Source organism: Pseudochaenichthys georgianus, unplaced genomic scaffold (genome assembly GCF_902827115.2).
Source record: "Pseudochaenichthys georgianus unplaced genomic scaffold, fPseGeo1.2 scaffold_200_arrow_ctg1, whole genome shotgun sequence".
Lineage (NCBI taxonomy): Eukaryota > Metazoa > Chordata > Actinopteri > Perciformes > Channichthyidae > Pseudochaenichthys > Pseudochaenichthys georgianus.
Genome location: NW_027262720.1, coordinates 93,073 through 117,190, shown reverse-complemented (window position 1 = coordinate 117,190; position 24,118 = coordinate 93,073). Strand labels below are relative to the sequence as shown.

Genomic DNA, 24,118 nt, shown 5'->3' with positions numbered 1-24,118 from the left:
TCATGTTTTTTTAATTAAAAATATCTTATAGGAGCGAACGGTAGCAGCTGGATCCCTGAAATTCTACACCAGTGTACTACATATAGCGGGGAACATTTGCTGTGAATATCAATTGCGTCACTCAAATGCTTGATTTTATATCAATATTATTCCAATGAAAAGCTAATTTGTCTAAAAGTGCTACTAATTCGTATCTTTTGATAACAAACTCTGATCGGTTCGGGCTCAGTGGATAGCCCACATTTGAACGTATCCCTCATCCAATGGTACTCTCCGTGAGTCTCTAGGACCTCAGGGGGTGGAGCTAGGGCAGTCAGACGTCAATGGCAGTAATGCATGATGGCATTTGATTGAAAAACAGTTCTGGGTGGGCTAGGGTTCCCATATTTCAGTTCCCTGATCTGGGCCCTATTTAGAGGCCCCCTGTGAAAAAATTATCTCTTTAGCCCTTTTCAAAGTACTTTAAACACTCACGGAGCACTGCGGCTTCTCAAAAGGCCTTAACGGAAGGTTTTGGTACATTTTAAGCTGTAACCTTTAACATTTAGTTGCACCAGAGGCCTCCATTTGCATCTGCTCTCCGAGACGGTTAAAATGACATCAAGCTCAAGGCGGTCGGACCTTCCCTTGTGCTGTAAAGGGCACCGTACGGCATGAAAGCGTGACCTTTGACCTTTGGAGCTTTGTTACATTTCAAGCTGTAACCTTTGACATTAGGAGCAGCTGAGGCATCAATCTGCATGTACTCTTTGAGCCGGTTCTAATGAGAGCAAGCTCGAAGCCGTTCGGAACTTCCTTTGCGCCGCCGAGGGTACTGTCGGCATTGCAAATGTGACCTCTGACCTCGGTTTTGACCTTGTCCGAGGTCGCAGAGTCCCCAAATTTTGCAAGCGGGTTCCACACAAGTGCAACAACACACTCTCAAAGGCTCGGAGCGCCAAGCACATTTTTGGAATTTTTTTCAATTTGCTCATTCTTCTCCAGCACTAGCCTCTCAGACTATTCACGTAAATCAGGATTATGTGAGAAATTTAAAATGTTATTGAAAAAAAAATTATGGGTGGGTTTAAGTTTCCATACTTCAGATTCCCAGACACCCCTCCCCCCCATAAGTATAAGTACATGGTAAAAATATTTACGTCAACCCCATATTGAGTTGACGGACACCCCCCCACAACATTACAAATATTTGGTAAGTGGGATCCCATATTGAGTTGTCGGACACCCCCCACAACATTACAACTATTCGTAAGTGGAACCCCATATTGAGTTGTCGGACACCCCCCCCACATCATTATAAATATTTGGTAAGTGGGACCCCATATTGAGTTTCCCCACCCGCCCCATAAGTATAAGTACACAGTACGTTAATATTTGTTTAATATGTGGTAAGTGGGCTCTCATATTGACTTTCTGCCACCCCCCCATGCAGTACAAGTACAACCCTATTAGAAGACCGCCACCTAGGGTCCAATAACATGCACCACACGCATATGTTGTGTCCGGCACAAATATGGTGGCGACGGGACTGCAAATTCAGTGGACCATCCCTTGGCGCCAGTATTTGGACGGTGCTGCTATATCCCTATGAGAGAATTGTCCAAGCCGGCACTATAGTGCTTCCCCCCGCGATTCAAAGTAACGTCAACATAGCTGTAATTTATGCTTTGCTTACATGTTCGCATAACTTGGAAGTTTACTTACATTTACATACCTTGTTTACCTGGCTCAAATGGTGGCTCTGGGGTTGTTGTGTGAGCCACCACTTGAGAATTGTCGTCTTTTTTAAGAAAATGTTTTCTTATGTCCATCTTCAAAAACTCTGAGTCCGACTGACAGTTTATTTTAAACATTGTCACAGCTCACAGGATAGGTACCTGTCAGCCAATAAGACAGATTTGTATTTCCATTCAACTCTCTGGTTGGTCTGGTGCCTTGCCTCTGTTGCATTCACTGAACACGGGAAATTACAATCCTGCCGTCCTCTCTTGTGTCATGATGAGGTTCAGGTAAAGCACGGTTAATGTATTATATTATTGACTCAATAATATAATACATACAATACAATACAACTTTATTTATAAAGCACTTTAAACCTCCAGACCAAAGTGCTGTACAGGCAAATAGATAAAACACAGCTCAGCTCACACACCATAAAACAAGTACAAGTAAAAACAAAAAACTATTTAAATGCAAAAAAGCAACACTCTAAAAGATGTTGAAACGCCAAATGTTAAAACGCTAAGGAGAAGAGGTGGGTTTTAAGAAGCGATTTAAAAGCAGGCAGTGTGGAGGCCTGTCTGATCTCCAGGGGCAGAGCGTTCCACAGTTTGGGAGCCGCTACAGAGAAGCAACGGTCCCCTCTGAGCTTTGACCTTGTTTTAGGCACATTCAGGAGCAGTTGGTCTGCTGACCTGAGAGGGCGGTTCGGCGTGTAGTGCTGTATCAGCTCAGTAAGGTATGGTGGGGTCATGCCATTTAGGGATTTAAAAGTAAATAAAAGAATTTTAAAATGGATCCTAAAATAAATTGGCAGCCAGTGGAGAGAAGCTAAAACAGGGGAAATGTGGTGAAACTTCCGTGTGCCAGTTAAGAGCCTTGCTGCAGCATTTTGCACCCGCTGCAGTCGTGCGAGCGAGGACCCACTGACCCCCATGTAGAGAGAGTTACAGTAGTCCAGCCGGGTGGTGACAAAGGCATGGATTACTGTCTCAAACTGCTGTCTGGAGAGAAAAGGTTTTACTTTCGCTAGCTGCCTCAGGTGATAAAAGCTCGTTTTTACCACCGACTTAATCTGACTCTCAAGTTTGAGTTCACGGTCCATTTTAATACCAAGGTTCGTAACGGTGGGCTTGGTGTACTGATGTGTACATGACTTTGAGAGTAGGCAATCTAGGCATATTAACACAATTAATTAAACATACTTATCACGGCGACGGTGTACTGAGATTTTTTCTTTTAAATAAAAAAAAAAAAATCTTAACTCCCCTTAACTCAAAGAACAAACTATTATTTTAACTTGATCTAAAACTGTTGGATTGTGTTCATTCCTGCAGGATCAATGGAGAGACAATCAGAGCCAAGATACAGAAGAACTGTGAGTACCGAACCCATACCCTCCATTCATCAAACTATCTTACATGCAATAAAATCTTAGGTAATATATATTTATGTACCACTTGATGAAATCTGTGCCTCATGTTTATGTCTAACAGTGGCTAACGGGGACTAACCTGCTACAACGGCCCAAAAACACTTACATTAGGCGAAAGGCGCTGAAGCTTAAAATACAATGCAATATAAAAACACAAATTTGCCAAAACACATGCAAATGAAGAAACATCTTCAACTTGATAACACATGCACAGCATTTAGAAAATATTTACCAACTTGAAGAAACATGCGCAGCGTTCACTAAAAGCCCTACATTAAGGAAACGCTGTAAAAAGAAAATGCTGCAAGAAGCTTAAAACAAAACTGAAACGCGGGCACTAAAAAGTGTCGATATTATAAAGATATAAAACAGTTTGTCAACATTATATATATATATATAAGTCTGTTTCATATTTTTATATAAGTGTTTTGTCAGTATATCTGAAAGGACAAGGTTAGCTAGCTAGCTTACATCAGATCTGCAATAATACCTGAAGGAATCATGCGATCACATTGTTAAAATAAACCGATAAAACTTAAAACATTTGTTTCCACTGACAGTTTAACAGATGTAAATGTTTTGCTCAAGAACTGCGTTTAGGTCTGATACTGTCCCACAAACAACCCTTGAAAAGTGGAAATAAATATAGTGATTGAATCGAATGATGGCACACACTGATGGCAGCGAGCGACCACAGGAACAAATCCTAAAACCCTGAAATGACTGAGCATTTCTGCACTTCCTCTTCCTTTGTCTTAAAGGGGACCTATAGTGCAAAATGCACTTTTTGATGTCTTTTATACATAAATATGTGTCCCCAGTATGCCAGGAGACTCACGCAGTGTCCGAAAATAAAACCCTTTCTCTTTTCTTCCGTACCCAACTCTTTTAAAAACGCAGGTACAACGAGCTGATACAGATTTGCTGCCGATATTACGTAATTTCGGATGGTGGACCCACAGAAAGTTGCTATCAGAAACAATGCCTGACATGTTTTGGACGTAATATGGTCTTTGTTTACATTAGCAAGCATCGCTAACACTCAGAGCTAACCTGTACTCGAGAGCACATGTGTTTAAAAAGCAGGAAATAAAGAAAGGAACTCACCTTGTGATAAACCTGAGAGAGAAAAAGCATTTGAGCTCCATACTGTTTCAGAAACAATCCTTGATGTGATTTATAACAGGATGGCGTTTAATCACGGCAGGATTTAACTTTATCTCCGGTAGAATTCTGAGTAGGCATTAGCTCCGCCGCCTCCTCCTCCTCCTCTTTTTTTTTTTAAGCTAAGGACCCAAAATCCTTGTTTCTCTAACAGGGCTGGAATAGAGGGATATGAGGGATGTCTAAAATGCATGATCTGTTTGAACAAAACCCTTCATAGACATGTTTTTATATCAAATCAAAAACAAATCAAGTTTTATTTATATAGCACATTTAAAAGCGATTTTGGTCGAGCCAAAGTGCTCTACATGTAATAAAAACACATTACTAGAATCACAATAAAAGACAATTATTGACAACAGAAATATAAAAAACAAAAACACAGGGAATAGTCAGGTGTCGTGCTCCGCTCTGACTAGAAGGCCAGAGAGAAGAAGTGTGTCTTTAGTGTAGATTTAAAAACCCCTAGTGCAGGCATCCTCAAAGTACGGACTCCGGTCCGGATCCGGACCGAACCACAACTGTCTCTGGACTCTGAGCAAATTATACTTTTCATATGTATTATCTGTGTTATCTGCGAGACATCGCCACAACGCAACGAGTCAAAAATGATCCGCTATGTCCATAGACTGCAAACAGCGCTCATCGGACATTTATGAGAGAAAGTCTCTAATGTCCGAGTGCAAGTGAATGCAGCACAAGATGCACGTCATGTAACCCCTCCCCCGGTCCTGGCGCGAGGGTGGAGATATGATTGGCGGCGATTTCATTTGAACGGGACGGTGCAAAACGAGAAGCATTCGGACCCAAGCACTGAAGGAATGAGGTATTTGGGGTCTACACTGACAGAGAAGAGACTGTCAGTTTGGCTGTACTCAGCATTGAATCAAAACGCACTAAAGCTGTTGATCTTAATACGTTTGTGAGGCGTTTTGCTGAAAAAAATGGTAATCGCCGCATTCAGCTGTAATACACGTTAACTTGATGCTCTGCTCACGTATGAGCTTACAAAACTATTAAGATGATGACCTTACGTGTGTAAATATATTTTTTTCTTTGAGGGGGTCTGCCCCCAAAAAACAGTTTTAAGTCCTGAGAAAGTCAAATAAGACGGTGTGTAAAACTACACTGCCCAGCCAAAAAAAAGTAACCACTTTGATTTAACTAGGCCAGTAGGTAAGGACTTTCCACTGGATAATAACTGAAGTATAAAAGAATGAATGACTGAAGTGATGGAGACCATGTTGAAGGCAAGCAAAAAGAGTAAATAACAGGTCAAATCAAGCAAATCCCCCTCTCAGATTCCACAGCAACCAGAAGAACATACATACTGGCTGGTGATTTGATTAATCAGCTTTGTGATGGAATAAAAAATGCACAGTGCATTTCCTTAGCTGTGGATGAGTCCACTGACACCGCTGACAATGCTCAGTTGCTGGTGTTTGTGAGTTTTTATGATGAGGCAAAGGGGGAGTTTGTTGAAGATGTGTTGGGCCTGACGAACCTCAGTGGACACACAAGGGGGCAAGACATTTATAAAGCAATAATGGGAATGCTGAATGAAAAAGAGTGCAGCTGCCTTTATTCATAACTGTGCAGCTCTTACACTGCGACTCTGAGGGGTCAAGCACAGACACAATAACAATGAAAACTGCTGCATACAGATTATTTTTGTTTTTGCAACCTTGTGTTAAGAATCTTGTTGCAATTGTTTAAAAGTTTGAATGACCGTAATAAACGGACCTTTGTCTTATTGAAACATTTATTTTGGACCTTTAAGATTTGTATTTGAGTACCCCTGCCCTAGTGTCTGGGCCGACCTCATATGGAGGGGCAGAGTGTTATACAAGTGATATATTTGTATATATCTGAGACCCATAATATATGCCTATAGAAATAGCATGATAGGAGCACTTTAAAGTCAAATGTGTATTTGGTTTGACGCCTGAAATAATGTGATTAACAACATTTTAAGACATTTTAACTTTAGACATACTTATATCTAATAAATACCACACTTCTGAATTTTGAGACTGTAGCGGCAGAAATCATATAGAAATAAAACGGATCATTAACTTAAAATAACACAGTCGCTAAAGAATCTTACGCACGGCAATGATCCAAGTCCAGACAAGAATCTCCGTTTGTGCATTTATTTCTATGGTCCAATATCATATACAAAAGCACAACGAACAGCTTTCATATCGATTCCTTTCCTTCAGCCCTTTTTTGTGGTTTTCCTGGTTAAAAAACATGTGCCTACTAGTGCTCTGGCCGTTTCTCAATCTCTGGCTTCCAAGCCAATATTTCAAGGATGCTACGTCATCGAGTGCCGCCGAAGGACTGTTCCAATCTCCAGCATACTTGGAATTCCACCGAGGCCGCGTCCTTGGTTTGGGGGTAATTTCGAGCCTGCACATGGGTAGACTTCGCGTCCTTAAAATCCCCACAATGCTTTGCGCACGGACCAATTTCCCCAAATCTGTGGCAGAAAATGTAAGGCGGGGCCTCTCATTACATTACATTACATTGCATTTAGCTGACGCTTTTATCCAAAGCGACTTACAATAAGTGCGTTCGACCAACAAAATACAAACTTGAAGAAAACAGAATCATATAAGTACATCAGGTTTCATAGAGCAAAAACATTTCAAGTGCTACTCAACTGGCTTTAGATAAGCCAACCCTTTATTAGTATATAAGTGCTTTGTTAATAGTTCTATCGCTCGAAGTGGAGTCGAAAGAGATGAGTTTTCAGTCTGCGCCGGAAGGTGTGTAAGCTTTCTGCCGTCCTGATGTCAATGGGGAGCTCATTCCACCATTTTGGAGCCAGGATAGCAAACCCATGTGTTGTTGCTGATGGGAACTTGGGTCCCCTTCGCAGCGATGGTGCAGCGAGCCGTTTGGTTGATGCAGAGCGGAGTGCACGTGCTGGGGTGTACGGTTTAACCATGTCCTGGATGTAGGAAGGGCCAGATCCATTCGCAGCATGGTACGCAAGTACCAGTGTCTTGAAGTGAATTCTAGCAGTTACCGGAAGCCAGTGGAGGGAGCGGAGGAGCGGCGTGGTGTGGGAACATTTAGGAAGGTTGAAGACCAGACGAGCAGCTGCATTCTGGATGAGCTGCAGAGGTCGGATGGCACATGCAGGTAGACCAGCCAGGAGGGAGTTGCAGTAGTCTAGGCGTGAGATGAGGAGAGCCTGGACCAGAACCTGCGTCGCTTTCTGGGTCAGCTGGGGACGCATCCTCCTGATGTTGTAAAGCGTGTATCTGCAGCAGCGGGTTGTAGCAGCGATGTTTGCAGTGAAGGACAGGTTGTTATCTAGGATCACGCCCAGATTCCTTGCAGTCTGAGTCGGGGAAACAACGGAGGTGCCAATGTTGATTGTTAGGTCAAGAGTGGGACAATCTTTTCCCGGAAGGAAAAGCAGTTCAGTCTTGTCAAGGTTGAGCTTGAGGTGATGATCAGACATCCACTGAGAGATGTCAGCTAGACAAGCAGAGATGCGTGCGACGACCTGGGTCTCTGAGCGGGGAAAGGACAGAATTAATTGGGTGTCGTCAGCGTAGCAGTGGTATGAAAAACCATGCAGGCTAATGACTGATCCGAGCGAGTTTGTGTACAAGGAGAAGAGGAGGGGACCAAGAACAGAGCCCTGAGGGACCCCTGTAGTTAATTGACAAGGGTCGGACTCGGACCCTCTCCAAATAACCCTGTCGGTGCGGTCTTTGAGGTATGAGGTGAGGAGGGAAAGTGCAGAGCCTGAAACTCCAAGTTCTTGGAGAGTGTGAAGGAGGATCTGATGGTTCACTGTGTCGAATGCAGCAGACAGGTCCAAAAGAATGATGACAGAGGAGAGGGAGGCTGCTTTAGCCGTGTGCAGTTCCTCAGTGACAGCAAGGAGGGCAGTTTCTGTGGAGTGACCTGCCTTGAAACCAGACTGGTGCGGATCCAGAAAGTTGTTCTGATGGAGATAACAGGAGAGTTGTTTAAAGACAGCGCGTTCAAGTGTTTTAGACAGGAACGGGAGGAGAGAGACAGGCCTGTAGTTTATAACATCTGACGGGTTGAGAGTGGGTTTCTTTAGGAGAGGGTTTACTCTTGCCTCCTTGAGACTGTTTGGAATGTGACCAGAAGTTAGAGAAGTGTTGATGAAATGGGTGAGAAACGGTAGAATATCAGGAGCGATAGTCTGAAGGAGGTTTGACACCCACCTGCACACTTGCTAGCCTGTTCCACTCTTCGTTTTCCGAATGCCAGGAAGGATTCTTGCCTCGCTTCTGAAGCAAGTGACTCGGAAGACATGTGCTACCAAGCAAGCATCCTCGCGATTGAGAAACAGCCTCTGTCTCCAATATATACAATTACACCAGGTGCTCTAATCACCCAGTGCCCAAACATGCCTTCAAAATAAAGGCATAAAAACTACTTTAACTCACTTCCATAACGTCACTAAATAATACACAAAAACAGCAAGAAATACATGTTTATCTATTAAATAATGTAAAGCAATATATAGCTCAAAGAGTGTCTTTAAACAGGCGGTTCTAACGAGTGGCTAAATTCATAATAACGTCATCACGCTGATCACGGAGAAACTCATCTCCTCATTGGCTGTGATGTTAAACCATGTGACTGTGATATAGTTCCTTTATAGCCTGATGGTAGCTTTTCACTTGTGTGAAAGAACAGGTATTGGATGAACACAACTCAAAAAGAATGTTTAAATACCATAGGATAATCGTTTGAGGCATTTGAATAAGGAAATGTTACATTATATATTTTAAATAAATAAACCCACCACTGGGAAAGTTGAAGAATATAAATATCTCTGTGAACATCACACTGAACTTTTGTGTAACTTTATTAGTATTTTTCTAAGAGATCTCTGTTTAAAGTGATTGTTGGTTGTATAACAAGAGTATTTTCCCTGTTTATCTTCCAGGTCCATGAGGGAATATTGTCAACCATCTCAACAGATAGCATTCGGCCCTGTAATCCTGCATTTGGTTCGTTTCCTTCCATTTCTGTCCCTCAAAACAGTCAGACTGTTTTGCGTTAATCACCCCGACTGCATTCATCCACACCATTTCTCACCCATGTTCCCGGTAATACCTTACACTAGACTAAGTCATGCTCTAACATGTTGTTTTCTCATAAACCTAGTCTAAATAAACTGCAGTGAGTAACATTTCTAGCAGCAGGAAGATATTCCAAAAATCAAAACCAAAGAAAGAAACATGAGGTTTGTCAGTGTCTCGCAGGCTGTTGTAGACAAAGTGTGCTGCAATAGCACTGAATGATATTATTGTTATTATCACATGTTTTTAATGTATCTAGTTTTAGAGGAATTTTTTGTTGGTTTTTTCATGTTTTTATACCTACATACATTTCGCTGATCGTGTTTGCTGACACCTGACTATAAGGACGGAGACAGCATGAAGCTTTCAATCCTGAGGGGACTGACAACAACAAATACCCAACTCCAACACCTGGGCAGAGACAATACATTTACAATTGTGAATAATGTTTGATTTCCTGTTTTACCTTAAAGGTCACATGTCATGCTTTTCCGGTTAGTACCCGTCCCCTTTTGTGTTATGAAGGTTTTTATGCATGTAAATGGTGTGCAGAGTCAAAACCCTCAAAGTACACCCTGTAGGGAGTAAAACTCTAACACAGAAAATACCTCCCCAAAACGCCTCGTTGGAGATACGTCACTGTCCATTTGATTCTTCCGGGGACATCATGATGTCATGTGGTCCCCGGAACGAAATGGACCAATCCGTGGAGCCGTTACGTTACGTCCGCGGAGCCGTTACGTTAAGCCCCCACTGATTGGTCCAAATTGACCAATCCACGGACTTCCTCACACACTCAGTGCAGGCAGCTCAGCTGATCTCTCCTCCCTGGCTGCAGGCTGATGACAGACAGTTGGGATCGCGGTGAAATTCTCTCTGCAGACCCATTCTCACAGCGTCTATCAACCTTTTTCACTCAATATCAAGCCACACTTATTGTTTTTACTTCGGCTGTGACTTTGTGTGTGCTCAGGGTGAGTTTGGCTGTGTTTCGCTGTGTATCGCTAAACAAGGAAACCACACCTCCACGGAGCGCAGTGCGATTCACAACGTCCTGACTGGTCCCGACCAATCGGAGCACACTGGGCTCACAGGGAGGGGGGGGGCAAGAGCTGCAATGAGCCGTTTAGTGGAGAGAGTGAATACACATACTTTACAGAGATGCTGTGAGGAACCAATGTGAGTTTGGAAAGTTGCACAGTATAAATCTATTCTAGTGGACCTCAACAATGGAATTATGATCAGTAGAAATGGCCATGACATGTGACCTTTAATGTTTGATATCCTGTTTTAATGTTTGTTACTTGGGACGGTTGAAACACACGGGTTCTTCCTCTCTCATCCTCCTCTTCTTTGTCCTTCAGTGATCCATTGTTGCTGTGCTATTTGAAGGTTACTAGCCTCAAGCGTCTTTGAGTTTCTAGAAAAGCGCTATACAAGTATCCTGTATTATTAATAGAGTGCCACAGAGACGCGTCCTAAAACCCGGAAGTAAGTTAGGATTTGACCACTTCCGGTTCCCTCGATAAAAACCAATGCAATTTCTCCACAGGATTTTGGAAAATAGCTCGAAATAAGGTGAGACGCATTGAAGAGACGGATCACGTTTTGTTCTACGACATTAAATCCATCAGCAGTGACCGCACTGGTGATTTCTGAAGAGTTGACGTGTCTGAAAAACGATGGTTGTTACCAAGTGGCTGAATAGGAATACAGAAGTCGTGGAGGACGTCATTACGCCGAACACGTAAACACTCCTCTAAGTTAGTTTCTGTTCTGCTTCAAAGCAAGTCCCTGCCTCCTGCAAAGTGTTCAAACAAACGCTTCAACCCGTACCATTTAGAATCTGTAGTTTTGAATATGGATCTTGAGTCGGCGTGACGTTGAAGCAACGACCCTGCTGTAGTTCCTTTATAGCATAACGTTAGCATTTTGCTTCTTGCGACTAGATTTATGATTAGAAAATGATAAAAGTAGGATAGACATGTGGAGATTATCCGGCTGAACAAAACGTGATCCGTCTCTTCAATGTGTTTCAACCACAGACCTGATTTCCAGCTATTTTCCAAAACCCTATGGAGAGATTGCATTGCTGTTTTGTCGAGGGAACCGGAAGGAGTTTACTTCCGGGTTTTAGGACGCGTCACTGCTGCACTCTATTGAGGAAACTCTCGGAAGAGCACCTTCAACATAACATTACAGAAATACTAGAAGATGCTATTCACAAAAAATCTTATAATCTGTACATTTATCTATACCAACAATTATTCTATAATTAGTTTCCTATATCCGTAATTAATCATTTCATTTTGTTATTGTTTTTATATATGTCCTTTTCCCTCCTCCATGGAGAGCACCCCATAGTAAGCACATCATTTACTTACATTTTACCAGTAGACTCTCTCCATACATCACTGACATATACAGTATATTAACCTATATTCCACCATAAGGCAATCTATGTTAACCCTTTGATGGCCTTCTCCAGTTTCAGTCTACTTACGAGACAAACGTGCCCACTTCCACCTGGATGATGGTGTTTTTAAGCTGGACCTCCAGCAGCAGGGCGTCAGCTGGACCTCCAGCTGGTCTTGTTGACGTTGGAGAGAATATCCGCAGCATCCCCATGGAGCTGCCCACCACCACCTTGTCTATTAAAGCCGTGGTTCCTGTAGTGGGAATTCCACACTTAATCACCTTCTGGTCAGAAAATAACAAATACTCAAGCTTAAACCAAAGTTGTGTTATTTAATAAAGAGTTATAGTATTTAACAGAATCAATCCTATTTCCAGCTGGAAAGGCCAGATAACCTGTTCCACTGATGTAGCACAAGCATCTGACCAGGTTACACAGAATGACTTTATACAGGAAGAAAGAGCAAAAGATGGGAGGGTGAACAGCCAATGAAATTCTACGTTACAGGGTGTTGAATATTCGTGGCTAGACAGGGGTTAAGTGATATTAATGTTCCTCACAATGGTCACAGTGGCACCTTCGGTCTGTTGAATGATAACAAAAGGAAGCCAGTCTGTGGGAAGAAGCGTGGGAGTGATAGCCGTAGCTTACATCAAACTGAAACTGGGTTAAAACCAATGAAAGAATGTATTTAATTATAATTAAATTAGACTTAATGATACATTTACTACAACAGTTCCCAACCTTTTTTGTCTCGTGTACCCCGTGAGCTGGTTTCCATTCTATAAGAACCCCCTCACTCATCGGTTATAATTCTCCTACATTTCTCCGTGTATTAAACCCTTTGTGATCGTGTTTAACCCAACTGCTCCTAAATGGAAATCACTTGTAAAACTCACATTCAATAAAAATGCATTTAAACTTGAAATGTACATTTATTTAGCACCAGGTTCGGGGTGTATATAGGTCCAAGAGTTTGGTGTTCTTGTGTATATTGTGTCCAAAGAACAGGGGTATATCATAACTATGCAATATGTCACGAGTAATTATGGATACTGTCAAAAGTGTAAAATATAAACTCCAAATAAAGTTAGATTTGAACACTTTGGGAGTCAACATGTACACTATAACTGGTACTTTGTTGACACTGTTTGAGTGCTTTCCAACACATGCAGTGTAAACCTAAAATGTACTCTTAGTCAGTCTTTTAGTGTCACTGCAGAGCTGATTATTCAACACTGAGAGAACATGTACTCCATGGTCATTGTTCACACTGTCAGTGCTCTTTAGCTGATGTTCACCAAACAAACACTTTTAGGGTGAATCATTAACACTTCAGGAAATAAAGTACACATCAGATTCTTGAAAACATTCGTTTATTGTCAAACATTTGATTTTGATGTGTTTTAAAAATAACATTAATCAGTAGCAACATCAAACAACCCACGCAATACATTGGTCAGGTGAGCATTTGTACATGTGCTCATTAGGCCTCTTCAGCCTGGGGAACACTTTAGAGGTCATCGTTCCAAAATCCTGTTCCAACTAATGGACAACGTGGAACACCATACACTCGTGCTCATGGAACATTTTGAATTATTGTAACAGAGTATTCCTACACTCTGGTACTTCTGCTTTTACTCTAGTAAAGGATCTGAGTACTTCTGCTTTTACTCTAGTAAAGGATCTGAGTACTTCTACTTTTACTCTAGTAAAGGATCTGAGTACTTCTACTTTTACTCTAGTAAAGGATCTGAGTACTTCTGCTTTTACTCTAGTAAAGGATCTGAGTACTTCTGCTGAAGTACAAGATCTGAGTACTTTTCCCATCTCTGGAGTCATTACAATGAGAAAGAAAACAATGTTAACTTTGTTGGGGAATATTTTCCAAGGCCCATACCTTTGACCCAGTGTATCAGTTCTGTCCTGACTGAGCACACGCACTTCGTAGCCTTGGCTGCTGTGCTCTCAGTGTTCTGTCTCCCTGCTCCTGCCTGCTGGCGTCAGCTGACAGAGGTGTTATGATTTATCTTGTTATTTATCTCGGAACTGGGAACTGGCTAAACACACAGGTCTGGGGTAGAGCTCTTGAGAATTGACGTGGCAACTCTCCCGTGCAGTCAGATCGTGGCTGCTGTGACTTGTGATGTGAATCCTCCGGCCGAAGCTCCAAATAAACCATCAGTGTTTGACATCAAAGCTCCTGCTCGACCGTGTCTCCTTCCTGAGTCGGTGACTGCCACTGCATCGCTGCTGCACAGAAGTTTCCCTTACAAACGTAGCATCTCCAAAACAAGGAGAAAGTTAAGCTGATAAATGGAAAAAAATGCTAAAAAGATTATATTAGAAGTTTTATTTTGAAATACATCATAAATAGAAGACTCACAATAATTAAGAAAAGTATCTTGTTTTTTATATTAAATGTGTTAGCCTACAGTATTTCCACACAAATGAAAATGTTCATTAATACAGTACAGCTTATTGCTTATGAGAAAGAAAAAGATGTCCGGGCTCCTGTCGCCACCTGGTGGTGAAGAGACGAGCAGACACCTGTCTGCAAGGTTTCCATTTCATGTTCAGAAGCAAAGCATTGTGTTGTTTTATTGCAGTGTATAAAAGGTTAAACAGTAACAAAGCCCTTATATGTAAATACTGATTAGAACAACGACTGGACTTTATACTTGGTTTGTGTAAATGTGAATCTACAACAATAACTCAAATGTGTGTACTTTAGTTGTGTTAACAAATACAACCAAACTCAAATATGCACTCACTGCAGTTCTTATAGAATAAATATGGATTTAAAGTCTTGTTTCTTTTGTATATTGTGTCCAAAGAACAGGGATATATCATACGCAATATGTCTTGAGTAATTATGGATAATTTAGTCAAATATATTTAGCCACCAATGCGTTGGCAGAATTAAAATCCTTCAGCGTAGAAATGTACCGAGTACAGAAGTAGAAGCAAAGCAAGTCCTGGACCTGAAGCTCATCAAACCAAAAGGTACAAACGGGTTCATCGACACTATATGCATTTATATACAGTGTGTGTGTGTGTGTGTGTGTGTGTGTGTGTGTGTGTGTGTGTGTGTGTGTGTGTGTGTGTGTGTGTGTGTGTGTGTGTGTGTGTGTGTGTGTGTGTGTGTGTGTGTGTGTGTGTGTGTGTGTGTGTGTGTGTGTGTGTGTGTGTGTGTGTGTGTGTGTGTGTTCATGCGCCTGGCTGCCAAAGATAAACACGCAGTTTGACTTATTTCTTCAGTGAGCAGAGAAGGAGAAAGGCCTGGAGCAAAGAGAAGGAACTCAAATGAAGAAGCATGTCAGCGCAGAGGAGACTTCAGAAGTAATCTTGTAGCCTTCTTCTGCCGGCGAGCTGCAGGACTCCTCTGAAGAAGACACAAGGTTCGAGGGGGGGGGGGGGGTCTGCCACTGAATGCTCTCTGGAGTTCCTCTGAGAGTGGAGAGGACACAGAGGGTCCCGTCCACCGTGAGGGGACAGAGAAGGACGGAGGTCGTTCTCCCAGGAGCTGGGGAAAACCAGGGTGTCCTCACAGATGGTGAGAAGAAAGCCCCCCGTGGTGGAGGATGGTGAGCCGGACAAATATATTATATATAATATATTTATACATATATATTTAAGAAGTACAATATAAGCCGAGCACACGTTTTATTTGTGGGCCGTATTCCATTCTACTTGTATTACTTGCTGAGGCTTGGAGACCCCTGATGTAGAAACACATGTTGTATCGAGAGCATCGTCACCTGGAGGGTCTACAACTTGTCCATGCCGAGCTGTTCTGGAGTCGAGATGCCGAGCTCTGACAGCGTGGGCTGCAGCTCCTGGATCAGGTACGGGTAGATCTCTTCGTGGGGGCCGGCTTTGTCCTGAAGGACGGAGGAAATACCAAATGAAGAGGATTTTGTTACGGAGAACACGGCTTGCAGCGACCAGCAACACATATGGACTGAAGCCCTCCTTTATGATTGGTTTAGCATCTAGTAATCAAATAAACAACAAGTCTTTCCGTTCACAACACGTGGGAATACCACGGTGATAATTCTCTACTTCAATCCGTTATATTGCACCATAAGATTATTAAACACCCGCACTTTTTAAAGACCATCCATAAACATTCATCTGTTTGCATCTTGCTAATTATTTATCCAATATATCAGATTTACTTGTATATAGACTCTTCTTGCACTATTTCTATTCTATTTTATTTATCTTTCACTCAGAAATGTTCCTAACCGAGTGAATTGACCTCGAAGTCTCTCAGTGGGCACCTTGCTTCCCTTGTTGTCTCCTTAAGGAAACACTGGACCATCCTTTACGAAAGATACGTTTATGTACAAATATTCTATAGAGTATTATTTATTCAAAGCCGTTATATACAATGATACTAAATGGCTTTCATGCAACCAATTAGCTTCACACATTTATGAAACCCTCCAGAAACAACATGCGATGCACGGACTCGAGTATCGAGATGCGCTTTTAGTCGCCGTGTAGTTTTCCCACGACAGAGGCACATCCAAAACACCCTCCGTCTCATCATCACGTCTCCCAGTGTCCCGACGAATTCTCCTTCACGATTTCCTTTAATCCCAGATCATTATGTTATACCAGATCAGCTTCATCCCACAGGCCATCAGACCGTTAGAGCTTTTGAAAGAACAGCCATAACAACAAGACTATTATTGCACTATTTCTATTCTCTCGCACTCTTTACTACTTTTAAATCCAGGCTGAAGACTTTTCTTTTTGCCGCTGCTTTTAATTGAACTATTCACATCTTAACTTTTATTCATGTTTCATTATCTTTCTAATGTCTTTCATGTTTGTAAAGCACATTGTATTCCCTTGTGTCGAATGGTGCTATATAAATAAACTTGCACTATTTTATCTGTTTTACTCTGTTTCGCTGTTGGAGGAGCCTCATATTTTCATTGACATATCTAAACTGTAGCTATGTACACGTGACAATAAAAGCCTTGAATCTTGAACATTTTCATGGACATTAAAGGCGGGGTAGGTAAGTTTCAGAAACCGGCTCAAGATACACTTTTTGTTATATTCCATGGAATGCTCTTAACATCCCGATAGCAATGAATATCTGAAGTGCTTTGACAAAAAATCCATACAAAAATGTCATCTGTAGAAGCCGTAATACTGTAAAAAGTACAACCAATTGGATGGCCTACCTGCCTGTCAGCCTTCCATCGGGGCACAAACTTATCTCGTGCCCTCATTGGTCATGTGCGCGTTCGTGTGTGTTAGAGGAGGGGCTCTGTGAGGAAGTGGCAGATTTTCGCCGGTTGTGTATTTTCAAATTCTAGCGATCTCGAGCCAGTTTCTGAAACTTACCTACTCCACCTTTAAGGAAGAGTGGTTAGGAGGAGACATAGGGCCTCATTTCTTCCACAATTCGATAAGCGATCTCACCTTAACGGCCTCCAGGATACGGATGGCGCTGGCCAAGTCGTTCAGTCTCCGCTCTGAGCGCTGAGTCCACGATCTTAGCCTCGGGCACCCGGTCGTACCCGATCAGGGTGTTCATGCCTTCACATTCATTTAAAAAACAAATGTATTACTTGAAAGAATTAGCAATCATTAGCAAGAGTCGTCTGAATTTAAGGTTAATAAAAAATTAGGGCTGTCAAGTTAACGGGTTAATAACGCGTTAACGCAAAAAAAAATTAACGCCACTAATTATTTTAACGCGATTAACGCATGTGTATTTTTTGTCCTCGGCCGCCCCGTAGTTTCAGAGCGCATCGAGTTTATAATACCATCTACAAGCTGATGCTGCTGACAGCCCCTCTCCTGCCGCCCGCTTGTGGCAGACCACACTTCCACGCTCACCGGCAGGCACCGACTGGCCATCGGGAGGACCGGGAGGGTGTGTGTTTGTGTGGCGCGAGCGAGCGAGAGAGAGACCTTACGTGCATTACCGTACCGCAGTGTGAACGCGGCTATTGTTGTTGTTGTTAGCATCTGGTGCTAGCTAGCTGCGCTAACGGATATAAGGAGCTGTTTAAATGAAAACAGAGGAGCACCCTATCCACACAACTGCGCCGAGCACTTGACTTTATGCAGGAAGCCAGACAGCGGGACATTGGAGGAGAAGTCAGCACACTCATGATTGCAGCAACATGATTGCAGCGTCCAGGCAGCTCCCGTTCGAGCATATGCCTTGAGTTGCACATAGCTCCAACGATCACACACACACACACACACACACACACACACACACACACACACACACACACACACACACACACACACACACACACACACACACACACACACACACACACACACACACACACACACCATTTGTATTGAATGAGAGAGGTTCCAGGTTGTTGTGTTTAATATTCATGAGAATATTTGTCATTGTTCAAATGATAATAAACATTAGCATAACCCATATTTGTCCACTCATATGTTGATAAGAGTATTAAAAACTTGAAAAATATTCCTCTAAGGTACATTTAGAACAGATAAAAAATGTGCGATTAATTTGCGATTAATCGCGATTAACTATGGACAATCATGCGATTAATCGCGATTAAATATTTTAATCGACTGACAGCCCTATAAAAAATACATTAAGACAATTTCTTGTGGAGAAGATATTCGTCAGCTTTATTGAAGAGACTCAAGGTCCATTTTTAAAAGACATACAGTTCAATATAAATGAAAAAGGCAGTTATACCAATGTTTCCACAGAGGTGACTGGTGTCGTACTGAGACGAGGATTTGACAGCAGCATAATGACACATTCATAATATTGCCTCAAACCATTACAAAACATGAAATGGGACAATACATATGTTATGCATATCGTAGGTGTGTGTCTTTGGTTCTTGAGTGTATTGAACCGTCAACCTAGTTATTTAAAAATGTTGAAGGGATCCTTTTTCAGAGTGTGGTGCGTTCAGGGACCCTCAGTAACTTTGAATATATCTGTGTGTAGTTCAGAGTGTGGTGCGTTCAGGGACCCTCAGTAACTTTGAATATATGTGTGTGTAGTTCTAATTGTGGTGCGTTCAGGGACACTCAGTAACTTTGACTATATGTGTGTGTAGTTCAGAGTGTGGTGCGTTCAGGGACCCTCAGTAACTTTGCTTATATCTTTGTGTAGTTCAGAGTGTGGTGCGTTCAAGGACCCTGAGTAACCCAGCTGTGTGTGTGTGTGTGTGTGTGTGTGTGTGTGTGTGTGTGTGTGTGTGTGTGTGTGTGTGTGTGTGTGTGTGTGTGTGTGTGTAGTTCAGAGTGTGGTGCGTTCAGGGACCCTCACTAACCCTAATTATATATGTGTGTAGTTCAGAGTGTGGTGCGTTCAGGGACCCTCAGTGACTTTAATTATATCTGTGTGTAGTTCTGAGTGTGGTGCGTTCAGGGACCCTCAGTCACTGACTATAGAGAGGCGAAGTCCCTCCCTTTCCGGGAGCCTCCATGGGACCCCGGAAGCGTAAAATTATACATTGAAGTCAATGGAGAGAGAAAGGTTATCTTTTGATCCCGTTTGAATTGTGCCACGAATGACACATATGATGTTTGTCAATTTAAAAGAATATTTTGCAAGTCAAAAAAATGAAAATGTGTCGTAAAACTGAAGTTACACATTTTTTTGTGTGAAACCGCTGAGTGAACTACAGGTCTCTTGGTCTCGCACAATACGCGTCACCATCACAAAGATGGCCGTCACGTTAGCAAATTTCACCTGTTTCTTTCAGAATGAGAATAAAAGTATAAAACGAGGTGAACATCACTACAAGTCTGGACACGTTGAGAGCTGTACATACACGAAAGGGGAGAGCAGCGGGACCAGCTTTACAAGGTTTCGGTGAGTAATATGAGTGCAATGTGTAACGTTAATGTCAGCTAGCTAACATTAGCTAACAAGGTACACTAACGTGTTTTGTTTCAGTAACTAGTTTTCTCCTTAAGAACTTCGTGGTCTCTGTGTATGCTGTGGATTACATTAGTGTTCACAAGAACAAGGTACCCCCCCGTGTTTTGTTTTAGTTGCTCTTCAGATTGAAGCGGCCAGTTTTATATCGACTATACAGTATAGTCTATACTGTATGTGTGATCTCCTTTTACATCTCGTTGTGTCATTTGAGTTTATTTGCTGTGTGTAGATTCAAGGATTTTGGTGACATGAACATGACCATCGCGGAGGCAGTCCAGTTACCATCCTTCTGTCTCCGTGAGGAGGGTGGGTCATATATTCTCAAGGAGAATCACCCACACTGGCACCAGTCCAAGGGCAGCTGCACATCACAGACCGGAGTCTCTGCTACTTTGTTGTCTGGACCACGAAGGAGGCGATCATCATCCTCATCCCTAAAGACCCTGCATGGCATGGAGATCTCCTCCTGCTCCAGGAACAATTCTACACCCAGCATATGCTCCCTGTGTTGGCCAGTAGAGAGGAGGACATTTAAATAAACATACTCTTAACACCCTCAGACTCTGCGTTGTGTTTCGTATGTGTGATGGGGTGTTATGCAGAGGGGAGGAAAACAGGACACAGCAGATTGGGATTGTGGTGGAGATGCTGAGCAGTTATTTAATTGTTGCATGTCATTATTATTATACTGCGTGCTTCTTAGTTATTCCATCTTTTGCTGTAACATGGATCTGTATGTAACTCTATATTTACTTGTTATCTACCACACTCCCTTCTACATCATACACCATCATTATACATGATGGTGTATAGGATATATATATATATATATTTGTATACATATCTGTAAATTGTATAATTTTATTTAAACGTCTTTTTGATCTCTCATCAATAAAGTTGACTTTGAAAAATATATATATTCTTTATGAAAATAGTTGCCTGTTGGCGAAATGAATCCAAATTAAACGTTGGACAACTACGCCTTTAAATCTCTACGGACTGTTCTTCAGTGGGATGGCAAGTTCCTATCTTTAAACATTTATTAGTTTTTTCTCAACAGATTTGATTTTCTGAAGTTAATTTAACTTTGCCGACCATGTAAGGTCATTATTAAAAAGGTACAATCAATTTGTTTAGGGTTGAATAAAATAATGATAAACATTTCATTTGGATAATTTACTGACAGAATAAGAAACTCAATGATGCTCTACTCACCTGTTCCTTTTTATAAAGTGAAACCGTTGAAAAGATAGATTTTAGTAAACTTAAAAACAACCTTCTCCAAAAGCTATCAAGGAATATACCGAATACTTGTTTTAGAACTTTATTACATATTTTTATATAAATAGTTTGAGTGATCCATAATTGACAGAAGCTTGTGTTTACACTGACCTGTTACTCATATATTAATGTCTTTGTAACTTCAGTAAACCACGACCTCACTCATTTCTTTCTTTCATCACGGTTCAGTAAACTAAGTGATACATGAACCAGTTTAATCATTATAATAACGTAGGATTGCAACTCTTTGAAACTGTAGGTGGCTCTTAAAAGAGCCGTTGTGTTTGGGTGTGCTGGTCTCAGGTCAGTCTAAGCCCTCTCTCCACGGATGCAGCTGGATGTCCTTGGGCATGATGTTGACCCTCTTTGCTTGGTTCATCTTACTGAGGGGCAGCTACATGGATGTCGGTGCAGTCCACAATCATTGTGCAGTTGAAGGCAGAATGAATGTATTATTGACTCCGAATGAAGCACAACTTCATGTCATACAATACATTGACTTTATTTGTAATTGTGTAAAAACATATGAGCATTGATTAGCAAGCAGGACCTGCAGGAACAGAGCACGGTGATGGATGGAGCTGGGAAGAGAGAAGAATAAAGAAAACAGATCAACTTTATTATCGGATATTAAAAATTCAATTTCAAAACAAGTTGCCGCTCCTACAGTTTTCTAGTGTGTAAAGATGATTTCACTTGACCTATGCACAATATCACACTCAATACATGTGTGTCTCTGGGGGGTGCATTGTGCCTTTGATGTATATAAATAATATACCATAACCAAATACTATTACGTACAGTGGAAATCAGGTTGCCAGAGCAGGTCAGTCCAGTGTGCATGTTCCTCCGGGTCTCAGCAGTTACAGGTGAAGTAAAGAAAATAAAAGAGAAAAAGGTCAGTAACAACACTTTGAATAATTATCTCTTTTAATAATGTTCTCTCAGTAATCACTCAACTACTGTCTTTCCAACAAACAGATTGACTCACTATCATCACAATGAAACACGTCCAGAAGAATGTCATGCAAAGCTGCCTGCCTTCCTTCCTTCGACTCTCCCTGAACTGCCTGATCTTTTAATGTTCAATGTTAACCATTTGAGCAGATAGCATTAAGTAGAAAAGATCGCCGATGCTAATGTGCCGTTAGCATACCTCCCGTCCCCTTAGCACCTGGTGGAGGGGGCGATAGGCTGCTCTTCAAATGTTTCACAAAATACTTACCATCATGACTACTCTTACTGTTTAACATTTGGGGTTACTTCATGTTAAGGATAATACAAATGACAAGGCTAAGTAATGTGATGCTAACTAACGTGCTCACTACTAGCTAGGTAGCTAACTTGACTATGTTCCATGCAAAACATGTGTATCACCTGATATGTTTGGTCCAACGACTCCTGGTCCTTTCCTCAGACGGGAAGCGATAGAACGAGCAAGTGGTATGATCACTTTTGTGATTCCAACCTGGTACAAAGCACACAGGCATCTTGTAAAAGTGAATTTATTGGAGCAATCTCTTATATTTATTGGAGGGAATAAATCAGTTATTAGATATTCTTCTTCTTCTTTGCTTTAATTGCGAGTCGCAACCAGTCTTGGAGCATTATTGCCTATGACATCACTTACGTGACCCAGAATGGGATTTGGGATTTCTAGTATTTTTCATAGTCTTATATCTCAACAGTTTTACGACAAACTGTGACTTTTTTTATATGGAAATGATCGTTTAAGATTGACAAACATCATATGTGTCATTCGTGGCACAATTCAAACGGGATCAAAAGATACGTTTTCTCTCTCCATTGAATTCAATGTATAATTTTTCGCTTCCGGGGTGCCATGGACCGGAAGTAGATGGGCGTGACTTCGCCTCTCTATTGTAAAGAGGATTATTTCAACCAATCAGAGGTGGAAGAAGTACTCAGATCTTGTACTTGAGTAAAAGTAGAAGTACCAGAGTGTAGGAATACTCTGTTAGCAGTAAAAGTCCTGCATTTGTACCTTTACTCCACTACAAGTATTTAATACCTTTAGTTACTTTACAGATTTGGATGAATGATGTGAAATATAACCAAGTGTTAAATCAGACTTTATTTCCACCTGGAGTAAATTCACAAGCTACCCTGCAGTATACAAAGTCATTCAAGCTGCACCTTTACCAGCTTTGAGAACCCTTTAATGATCAATCATTAAACACATCATATCTTTATTTTGATGACAATACATTTTTACTTTTATTTGAGGAACATTTTGAATGCAGGACTTACTGTAACAGAGTATTCCTACACTTTTTTTTACGCAAGAACAAGATCTGAGTACTTCTACTTTTACTACAAGATCTGAGTACTTCTACTTTTACTCAAGTAGCCTACAAGACCTGAGTACTTCTACTTTTACTCAAGTACAAGACCTGAGTACTTTTACTTTTACTCAAGTACAAGACCTGAGTACAGGCCCGGTTCCAGAACAAAATGACTCAGGGTGCATCTGAAATTAGAGAAGGTGCAGTGGTAAAGTGATATTTTTATAAGTGGGGAGTGGACCTAACACCCTCTAGGGGGGTCCTCACCTCCTCTAGGAGGGTCCTCACCTCCTCTAGGGGGGTCCGGGGGCATGCTCCCCCGGGAAGATTTTTTTTTTTTAATATTGAAGGTAAAAGCATCAATCTGGTGCACTTTGAGAGCAAAATCAAGAGATCTATGGATCTATGTGCTCTTTGCTTGATTCATACCTTCCCAATCCCTTATCACGTAGCCTATAAGAGCATGGCGCCAGTTGTTGTAGCCAGTTGTGGTGAAGGCATCTGACTTACTTGAACCAAAATATCTACATGCAAAGCAGAAGATGGCATATTTTTTACATGAATATTCCAGCCAATCGCTGTTTTGAAACCATGAGCTGCAAAATGAGCTCCTTACCCCACTGTACCGGCGAGTTGGGTACTTTTTTAAATATACCTGGGCAGGCTCTGTTTCTTCTTCTTCTTCTTCTTCTTCTTCTTCTTCTTCTTCTTCTTCTTCTTCTTCTTCTTCTTCTTCTTCTTCTTCTTCTTCTTCTTCTTCTTCCTCTTGCTATTATTACTATTATTACT

The 24,118-nt window shown here is 41.6% G+C and overlaps 3 protein-coding genes across 8 annotated transcripts in view; 2 read left to right on the top strand and 1 right to left on the bottom strand.

Moving 5' to 3' along the window:
* The window catches only part of LOC139433322 (protein NLRC3-like), a 40,388-nt gene extending 27,642 nt beyond the window's left edge, over nt 1–12,746 (top strand). For 3 of the 4 annotated variants that reach the window (XM_071202281.1, XM_071202280.1, XM_071202279.1), the window contains one exon: nt 9,267–12,746. In XM_071202281.1, coding sequence (XP_071058382.1) covers nt 9,267–9,492 — 226 coding nt within the window. In that variant the 3' untranslated portion in view covers nt 9,493–12,746. Of the gene's footprint in view, nt 1–3,056; nt 3,098–9,266 lie in introns of all 4 variants that reach the window. The other variant, XM_071202282.1, reaches the window with a different exon arrangement.
* The window catches only part of LOC117441803 (protein NLRC3-like), a 110,498-nt gene that overhangs the window by 41,341 nt on the left and 45,039 nt on the right, over nt 1–24,118 (top strand). The gene's annotated exons all lie outside the window — the stretch shown is intronic.
* Nucleotides 15,547–17,378, bottom strand: LOC117441804 (cytochrome c oxidase subunit 5A, mitochondrial-like). Its single transcript, XM_034077816.2, is given in 3 exon segments — nt 15,547–15,702; nt 17,264–17,315; nt 17,317–17,378. Coding segments are annotated over 3 exon segments (228 nt in total). The 3' UTR covers nt 15,547–15,588.